Source organism: Topomyia yanbarensis, chromosome 2 (assembly GCF_030247195.1).
Source record: "Topomyia yanbarensis strain Yona2022 chromosome 2, ASM3024719v1, whole genome shotgun sequence".
Taxonomy (NCBI): domain Eukaryota; kingdom Metazoa; phylum Arthropoda; class Insecta; order Diptera; family Culicidae; genus Topomyia; species Topomyia yanbarensis.
Window position 1 is genome coordinate 350,426,373 of NC_080671.1, and position 10,139 is coordinate 350,436,511.

Here is a 10,139-nt window from a genome sequence, read left to right on the forward strand (position 1 = left end):
ATGAAAATTCGAACATCCTAGATATAATCAGTATCACCCAAGTAACCATAAGCATTAAGCCATTGCACTATATTGGCTATACATTTGCACTAATGTTGCATTGAAACTCCATTACAGCATTAACAACGCAATAAAGCTCTATATTAGCATCAATAATGCATAACTGCACAGCCGACATATAGCATTATAGCTTGCTCTATATGCGTATATAAAGCTGATATAACGCGTACATGCTTCAAGGATCTTTAAAGCATGTAAGCTTTACAAGTGCATTTAATGCCATTATATAGCAAATAAAAAGCTGATATAATGCTATTGTAATGCTGTGGGTTTATTTGTTATGCAACTCTTCTTGAAGATTATATTCGGCATATTTCATTTCAATCGAACATATGCAATATAGTCCAGGAAGCAAACGCAGCGCACTTACCGTGAAGGACGAGACAAGGTACCTCAGTTCGAGACTTACTAAAGGTAATTTTCGTAAACATTCATATCATGTGAGAACGAAAACCCATTAAGGATATTCATTACAATGCATTAGAACAGAGTCAATTACGGTTTTAAACAGAATGTTTTATTTTAAAATTTTTCCTTTTTACTAATCATACCGAAAGGAAACATAAGAAATGGTTTTAAAACCATGGCGAACAATGACAACCAACTGAAGCTTTTTAACAGCATTAGTAGTGCCAATATAAGGCTTTCAAATTTGACATTTGTACGCTTTTGCTATATAATAGCATTAGTACTGCAGAAAAGAGATGTCAATCTCTGCACAGTAATAGCACTATATTTCGCCTTTTCTGGCATAATATCAGCATTATATAAGTATTTAGGGCTTCACGGCTTTTAAGGACAGCTTTATATGTGGATCTAAAGCAGATATTAGGCTACGTTATAATGCTTATTGGTTACTTGGGCAATGTCATGACTACTTTTCTTTTCATTGTCCTCTTTACAATATAATAATAAGTCACAAAGACAAACTATTTAGTACTTATAAGAATGCAGATGTTAAAATAACTAAATACATTGTTTGTGTGAACGTGATTTCATCGGAAGCACCATTGGCGTATAGTGTTTTTCAGCCGACTATGCTTTGTACTACTATTGACTATGCATTTTGTCAATGGTTGTGTTCCCATTTTTGTATTCCTACACGACGCCGCCATTACAATCAAAAGTTTCACACAAAAAGCTTTTAATTTTTTAATTTTCACGGATTTATTGGATCAATATTGCGTCAAGTAAGTAAATACTTCAGCATTTTGTTAATGGAAGAATATGGACGTCCTAAAATTATTTTTTCAATCCCGATTTTTTTTTACCAAATTTTCCTCCTTAGGATGAAATATAGCATAGTATTTTTTCAATGTTTTCCGGATTTAGAGTGATGGCAGATAAAGAGAAGGCTGAGGGCTATAATTGCCTATTACATTGCAGATATTCAATACTAAATAATAAATGGATAGTACTTGGATATACATACACAATTTTACTTCTTGTTGGTTTGCTTTTGCGTGTTTGAAGTGAATGATTGTGCATTTAAATCTGCAGTTTACAATGCAGAAGCAAACGCTGAGCCTCCTCTAAACATTTATAAAATTGACAACATGCACCTGATTAAGTTAAAGAAGTAGGTACTATAAATAGGATACAACATTATAAACAAACCAAATATCATATAAGATATATATCAAGATTATAAAAAGAAAAGGCTCGAAATAAATTCAATTCCTATTTTTTCAGAATTCGTTATAATTTTGTCCCTCGTATAACTGGTTATATTACCCTACGTCATTTTCAATTCAACCACAAATTCCATTTTGAAATAACCAATCAACAAATGTCAAAATCACACCGTTTTAGTTATTACAAACAGTCCCAGGTTAAGATGACTAGATTTTTTATGTCAAGCATCCTACTTGCAATGGTGATTCACACAACGTCGTGTTCAATTTTACTATGATAGTATGACTCTTCTGGGTTTGTTATTACAAACATTTTCAGCTAAATATTACTATGCATATTGTTACGCTGATCGTTGTACATACATTGGTTATACCAAATACAAATTAAATACGCCAAGGTCCCATACAAAAGCATTAACTTTTTTTGGCTCACCGAAAACTAGATTTAAAGAACCCAATGCTTCATATCTGTTAGACAAGTGGTAAGTGGCTAGAATAATCGAATATGTTCAGCGGTACTGGTGGCTTCAGGGGTAGGCACTAGGGGGTACATCAACATCCTATTCAACCGTAAAGTGATCTAGTAGGAAAGCATGTCTATACCTGGTCTATACAAAACTTTCGTGACTACGATCATGGGCAGTAAATGTCTGTATTGTTTATTAGTGTTCGTCTTGATCTGATGTGAAAAATAGTAATTATAAATTGTGGGCAATATTGTCGGCAACTATTTAATTGAGCTTAATAAAAGAAAATATACATTCCACTCCCTTTATCAATTGTAAAACTAAATGATTATTTAATAGTGTAACACACATATCACACGACACATCAAATACAAATATATTGGAACAGAAGTAATGGGATATTGCATTAACGGATGGAAATAGGAAATATTGGGCGAATGACGTGGAAAATGAAGTGTTAAAGGAGAGGGGGGGGGGGGGTGGTAAGGCATGTAATTGGATATGCAATTAGTGGATTGGGATTAAGTAGGTCCTTTACACTTAAGACACCAAGCACTCGAGAAGTGTTAATATAGTTTTCGAATCAGTTCAGTAAGTTTACCGCATACTCAGTATGTAGTTACACGTTTCATCTTTACTAGCTTTCAGTGCAGTGGAAGAGATTCTGCGAGTTTAGGGTAGTTCGAGTCAGGTAATATAACCTGAGCTAAAAACCCAATGCCATATAAGAGCCCCATGCCTCCTCCTACCTAAAAGAGAACCTATTAAGCTTTGACTGGAGGCTTGTACGACAAAGACACCCCGATTTCCAAGTTCGTGAAACCAGCCAAATACATGAACCAGACCCAAGTCACTACCACATTAAATGTGGTTTTTCTGCCTGGCTTCGAAGGCCACCGCGAAGGTCTCGACCAGCAAGGCGTCATTTTGTCTCCAACAGTCAATGAGTTAACCTGCAACAGCATACGATCGTCGCTCTGCTACTAAACCATCAACCGCAATCGACCATCGCCCAGCGAGCCATCCAGCAACCACATACGACCGTCATCCACCATACGCCCATCACGATCCACTCGAATTCCTCCCCACCGCTGCACGGCCACCATACACACCGTAATGAAATAACTTTGATTAGGACAGAAAAATCAGTGTTTTGGACTTTTGATCACTGCTACGACCCTGTAAACTAGAGAAAACCCCTGGAGGAGAAGCCTGTTTGGTTTCGTCCGGGATTGACGCATGGAATGTAACAGATACCAGGATACTTTGTCAACCTGTTGGAGGTAGAATTAATCAATTGGTTGATCATCTGTTACTACCTAATTACTTAAAACCTGCAGTACGGCCGTCAAGAAAGCTTCTCCTTCCAGGTTGTAATATTGCTCTCATCGCCGGTTTCTTCGCGGTTTCGATTCCGCAGCACAAGTCGCATCATCAGAAACGAAACTTTTCCTTGAGTCCTCAAGGTTCTAATTTTTCCTGATTTTCAGCATAATAAACAATGCCCATGGTGACGCAGTCGATATTTTTTTCGGTTCACAGTGCTGCCAGTTTTAGCACCATTTCATCAAAGTACATTGTCACTTTGACAGTGTACCTTTCCAGGTACAGGGTAGCGTAAAACGTGTCCTCGAAAAATCATCAGAGCATTCCGTATTAACATATTTGTATTTGGTTATACTTACAATGGAGTGTTCAATATTACTATTATCATACTGATCTCATGTATAGTATACTTGAACATGCATATAGTTAAAGTCACCTAATGCTGTAGTCGGCTAATAATCACTATACTCGCAAAGTCGAATTTACCTCCTCATATAGTAATTGTTACCACACTATTTTTCTTAGTGTAGAGTTTTTCTAGTTGGTACCTTACACGGTTAAATAAAACAACCTGCAGCATAAGTTCTTTTAACTTACTTTTGAGTTGTGCGTCGCTTTCGCACTTATTAGTGTTGTCAAAAACAAAACGAGAGATTCGACTCAGTCGAGATCTTCCGTGGAGGAAGGTACTTTTGAGTTGTTTGGGGCATACTCAAAATTAGGTAAATTCAACTTAAATTTGAGTATAAACAACCTATCAATGAGTTGTAATTTTTGCCGTGGTTAAATGGAAACTACCTTCAACACGGTTTACCTAATTTTAAGTTCCCCCACGATACCACGAGATTGAGCCAAAGGAACTCAATTTTAGGTAGTTTTTCGTTTCCGTGCACTGGAATTCGATGAGAAAAAATCGTGCGTGGTCTCGAATCTCGATATTTGTGACCAGCGATGCCAACCTTCCAGTTTAAACTGGATTCTTCCAGTTTTTTTTACAACATCCAGTCAAACAGACAATCTGAAAAATCTTCCAGTTTTTTGAAATTTTAGCCAGTTTTATCCAGTTTTTTTTAATATTCATTTATTTAGATTTCTTTCTCACAAATTGTAACTCGATTCACAGAATTTTCAAGCAAGCGATGGGATGATGCAGAGTGCCGCAGAATAAGATTTAAATCCACCGTGACCTGAACTCTTTTTATACTACTTGTGAGTAAAACGGTACAAGAATGTACATTTTGATACGATTTCAAATGAATTTTACTCAAACATAAAGGTGGCAGTACATTGTGTCAAATATTTACATGAACATTTGTTGTATTCGCAGCTAGTTGCTATACTATCGTAAGAAAGGATTAAGCTCATTCTCAAGTTTAGTAAAGGGTCTTAAATTTACGATTTTGTGGATTTTGTGTAGATTGAAAATCTTCAAAACAATAAAATTCGACTGTAACTATTAGAATTACATTCAAATTCAGATGTTTTAATATTTTTTAAAATTTGGACAACAATATCAAAAACTGACTCAAATTTTCAATAAAAGGTTTGGAACATACGTGTTTACTTAAAATTACGTTCATTGAATCGTTGACTTAAACATAACAAGAGTATAGTAGGTTTTTTCGAGCATCCAGTTTTTTCCAGTTTTTTTTCTAGAAAGGTTCCAGTTTTTTTGAGAAAGGTTCTAGTTTTTTTGAAAAAAATGTTGGCAACGCTGTTTGTGACGTTTACATTTTCAATGTTTTGTTTTTGTTGCATACCAATTTGTATGAAAAAGTCGGTGCTCGAGTCACGTTGAATTATTTACAGTTTTAAGATCTAAAAACAATTTTGTGATATTATTTGAGACGTTATTTCAACGTTCGGCATAATATAATGGAATCTACTATTAAGATCAAGCAAGAACCCGGACTGAAAGCAAGGGGAAATGCCACAATTGCAGCGGCGACAGCACAACCTGCGATCACGGTGAAATCAGAACGCCTTTCATCCTTTCGCGTTCCCAGAGATCTTACTCTTGGGGGACTAACAAATGGGCGTGTCACGAAACCGGTAACCAATAAAAAGGTGTACACACCAAATTTGAACGCGGTTAGGAACAAAGATACGTAGGTTGAAAGCTGAGGTTTTCATGGTACAATATTTAAGATTTCCACCTTATTTCAGTAATGTTAAGACTGCCTCCACCGGAGCCAAGCATCGAGTAAAGGCAGAGCGCAATAAGGACACCAAAGGTGGTGCTAAGAACAAGGGTTCTCTTATCCAAACAGCTGGTATCTTTTCCGAGGGTCTTGCCCAGCGGACGCTGCAACGGTCCAAATACGAAAAATACAACAATTCATCTAAGGAACCTGGGGAAGCAATCCGCAGACCAGTTTATCGGACTGAAGTTAAGGTAGATCCTGAAGAGGAACGTAAGCGAATCTCCGATCTGTTTGGTGAGTTGGAGAACGAGGAGATGACCCCGGAGGAAACAAAAAAGTACGAAAGTGGTGCCAACATGCCTGTGAAATTGGAAAACCGTCAGTATTTCAAATCACTGTAGATGTGTAGGTTATTAAATAATAGTATATTTTAGTGGACTACAAACTTCGACCCGACACGGTCAAAGCAGAGGTCAAAGATGAACTGATGTCAAAAACCGAAGCAAGCCAATTGCTTGATTCGATCAAAGCAAGCGGCACACAAAATAACTTCTTCCTGTTACAATTGCCGGATGCGTTACCCGGCAGAACTGACAGTGAAGTTCGTAAGACTGATGCTTCCTCCAGCCAGCAGCAGGAGACGGACAACGTAAGCGAATCGCCTCGCTGCACGGTCCGCGAACTTGAAGAGGGATACGTCGGAAAATTGTTGCAATATCGGTCCGGTAAAGTGAAGCTTATCCTTGGGAAAATGGTATTTGATCTAACCCTAGGTATGGACAGCGGTTTCTTACAAGAATTGGTATCGATTAACACAAATCCTTCTGAACGGAGCGGGAACATCATTAACTTAGCAACAATTAAGGCAAAACTAAATGCATCACCGGATTGGGAATATCTTTTTAATAAATAAATGATAATTTTACCAATCTACTTGTTTTTATTTAATGTACATGTACTACATTTCTATATCACACGTGTTCATCAATTTTCATTCGTTTGAACCGGCGTTTTCTCACCTCTGTGAATATTCCCATCTAAGTCAAGCGCGAAATTGTAACTGATTGGTTGCACTAACGCTAGCTCGATCGCCTGGTCTATATTTTCTCTGGTGATGAAACTTTTTGATTGTTCTATCTCTGCTTGAACACGGGTCTTTACTAGTTCATGTCTTTCTTGATCGCGCTGTTCCTTCGCCAGCAATCGTTCCAGCACGTATTTTTTACGCTGTTCTCGTTCTTCCGAGAGTCGTTTATCGCGATTCTCTGCCACTTCCCGATTCCATTCTTCATTAATGCGTTGGGCTTGCTCCCACTCGGCTTCAATCTCCTCTGGTGTCTGCAGTACCATACCGGCACGAGATACCAGCTTCAACGCCTCGACCTCATCCATCAGAAAGCGGCGGACGGCTTTCATCTGCGAGTGATAATTGTAGTGTAGTCGTTTGAGCTCCGCCACTTCTTCCTCTGGTTGCTGTTTTCGTTCTGGGACACGGAACAATTTGCTTTTGGCCGTTCCGAGCCACCGAGGTTTCCGACGGTATCGAACGGCCGTATACTGTAACAGCACATTCGATGTTGTTTTAGCAGGCTGCAGTAGGTATCTGGTTGTTAGTATTCCGGTAATTGCTGTTATTCCAGTCATGACTGTTCGTTGAATAAAAACGGTAAATGCGGAAAACGGCGAAACACTATAATCACAATAATAATGAAATGGGAAAAATATTTTTAGCTATTCTTTGGAATTGGCAATGCAAGTTGCTTAGGAAAAATAAACTGTCATTCGAACGGGCAGCGTTCTCAGCTGTTCATTTCACGTGTTTTTGCCCAATGTCGTATATACAGGTATGGCGAAGAGGGCTCTTTGGTATTCGTAAGATGAATCTTACATGAATGGTGTGAGCACGTATATGGCACCCCTGCCCATTTCAAGAGTACTTATTCAAAAGGTCCTAAGTAACATTGAGCTCGAACTGAGAAAAACGAGGCTGAAGTTTCATGGACCTAAAACAAATCCCTATTAGAGAACAAATCTCGACAAACATATGATTACGGCCTAAAAGCCAACTGTCAAAATCCACTTTGCATGGAAATTCCGGACAAATCGTTATACGCCAATCACAGATGTTGATAGTAAATAAAAGAGAAAAGTTTGCTCTTTCATAAACTGTTGTGAACTGTGTTCGACTAGTAACGGTGTGTCTGGAATTTTCATTCAAAGTGGATTTTGACAGTTGGCTTTTAGGCCGTAATCATATGTTTGTCGAGAAATATGCGTTTTGATGGAACAATTATGCCAATATAGTCTATGGACTATGCTCTTTAGGTAAATAATACTAAAAACATGAAATGTTTAGTGCTAATGTAGTTTTTAAGCGCTTTGAAATGATGCGTCCTTTTGAAAATTATAGGACCTTTCACATAGGTCTTTTTTTCGGGCCTAAGAATCATACGACGCTGCACATAAGGCTTTTTTCAGCAAAGGTAGCTCATACGACGAATGTTGAATATCTTCAAAGTTTTCGAGAAAATGAGCACCGGAATACGAATGTTCTTCATTACTATGGTAAATAGTTGCACTGGATTTAACAGAAGTCTTGCAGAAAAAAAATTGCGGGAAACATTAGTTTATATTAACAAACCATTGGCTGGCAGTGGTTAAAACCAACGAATGGCATGTTACTTTAGAATAACTAAGCTTTCCAATTATCATTTAATTTATTATACTTTCTAAATTCAACTTCGAAAATAAGTCGCATGAACAGAAGAAAATAATTTCTTTTATTTTGATGCTTAGGACGTTTTTACTAGGTACCTATGTGCAGTGGGAAAAACATAGAATAAAATGAATCATGCGTCGTTTTTACATGGCGCCTATGAACAGCTGCAGAGGTTTTGAAATGTTTCACGCATAGGTCCTTTCAATTTAAAAGGTCTCAAGTGCAAAATTTCAAAATATGATCATGAAAACTTTGCGACTTTTTATATAATGCTTGTTATTTTGATAAATACTGGGTATAATGAATCCTAGTTTTCGGTATTCGTTAGCTATGTTGTAATCACATGCTGCGCTGCAAATAACTCAGTTTGTTTACATTTGTCACTAAGGACCATTTGAATCAGCACTCTTGATTTGTATTGAACTGACATAAGCCAACATCTCACCGGGCACACAAATTATGGGCCCCACTGACAATTCAAATTATTCTGCTTGTTTTGCTCTAAGCTAGATTTTCACTAGCCAGATACCGTACGGCATGACTCAATTTTTAGACATTTGTTAAAAAGAGAAAATATTGGATAGCTATTTAAAGAAATGTGTGTTTTGGACATGTCGGTGAATAACAAAAACTTTACACCATGGTGCACCAATAAATTAAACGAAATCGACTATCACAAAATTGTGTCAAATGAAATCGGTTCTGTTCATTGTGGATCGACCGACGTTTTAGATGTTGACATAGAAATCATGGCGGCGTAGCAGATACCTGGGTGTGAGTGATCACAGAATAAATCGACTTGCTTTCGTTATACCGTTCGTTCCGCTCCCATTGAATCGTGTGAACGCTATGACGCAGAGATGCCAGGTACTTTTTTCAAATGTCTGTAATAATAATTTTAAAAGTCTGGGAGGAACAAAAAATGTCAGGAAAGCTAGTGTACCCAAAAGCCTTTATATTCAAAAATCTGTAAATATCTGCAACTAAACTAAAAAATTTGCAAATATCTGCAACCAAACTAAAAAATCTGCAAATATCTGCGTCATCGAAAAAATCTGCAACCTAATTTAAAAGTCTGCAAATCTGGCATCTATGCTATGACGTGACGTCGACTCGTTGTGCTTCTGGATTGTTTTTGCCAGGGGGGACGCTGTCTACACGCAAAAATAAAATAACTTAATTTTACTTCAAATGTCCTTAGTTTTAATCTCAATTCATGTTATATTTGAAATCAATTAGATTTAATTCACTCAAGCGAATGAAACATTTTACACTCCATTTTAGTTGTTCACTTCCTTATAGTCTTTTGATTTGTTATGTTCAGATTAATGATTCAAAAACATTGATTAATTTTATTGCTTGAAGAAAAGTTACAAACTTAACTTTTCATGTTTCTCATCTTGTTGAGCGCTGACAGAAAAAAAAACGATTTGTCCTCTATTTCGAACCATCGAATTTTAAACAGCTATCACTTTCTAGCACAGTTGACAAATTTCTTAGTTACTTCATGGACTTTAATCAATAAGTTCTATACTTAAGGAAAAACTTTGATTTTTGGAAATGAAAATGCAAAAAATAGGATTTCTCGTACTAATATCCAAACAAATTTCAAATTTAACACGGGATGCCACGGCCTAATATTCTGCATAGTTTCTTAGGACCCCAGAAGAACAATAAAGCGCTGTTCTAAAAAAAAAATATTGGAAATCTTTTCTTAACACCACTCAACCACATTAACACATTTTAGTCAAAGATGAGTAAAATTTGTTAGTCTCGGTCAAAATTCAAG

The 10,139-nt window shown here is 37.0% G+C and overlaps 2 protein-coding genes across 2 annotated transcripts; one reads left to right on the forward strand and one right to left on the reverse strand.

Moving 5' to 3' along the window:
• Positions 1-5,245: 5,245 nt before the first annotated feature.
• Positions 5,246-6,544, forward strand: LOC131684223 (DNA-directed RNA polymerase III subunit RPC4). Its single transcript, XM_058966914.1, has 3 exons — positions 5,246-5,595; positions 5,654-6,009; positions 6,066-6,544. The coding sequence occupies exons 1-3, from the start codon at positions 5,363-5,365 to the stop codon at positions 6,542-6,544; spliced, it is 1,068 nt and encodes a 355-aa protein (XP_058822897.1). The 5' UTR covers positions 5,246-5,362.
• A 7-nt stretch (positions 6,545-6,551) lies between these two features.
• Positions 6,552-7,411, reverse strand: LOC131684229 (small ribosomal subunit protein mS26). Its single transcript, XM_058966920.1, has one exon. It carries the CDS (start codon positions 7,273-7,275, stop codon positions 6,616-6,618), a length of 660 nt encoding a protein of 219 aa, XP_058822903.1. The 5' UTR covers positions 7,276-7,411; the 3' UTR covers positions 6,552-6,615.
• Between the last annotated feature and the right edge of the window lie 2,728 nt (positions 7,412-10,139).

Excerpts from the sequence above, each read along its gene's own strand:
- LOC131684223 (XM_058966914.1), top strand. The coding sequence starts at position 5,363 with ATGGAATCTACTATTAAGATCAAGCAAGAACCCGGACTGAAAGCAAGG. Across the intron at positions 5,596-5,653 it reads GCGGTTAGGAACAAAGATAC|TAATGTTAAGACTGCCTCCA; the intron begins GTAGGTTGAAAG and ends ACCTTATTTCAG. Across the intron at positions 6,010-6,065 it reads GCCTGTGAAATTGGAAAACC|TGGACTACAAACTTCGACCC; the intron begins GTCAGTATTTCA and ends AGTATATTTTAG.
- LOC131684229 (XM_058966920.1), bottom strand. The coding sequence starts at position 7,275 with ATGACTGGAATAACAGCAATTACCGGAATACTAACAACCAGATACCTA.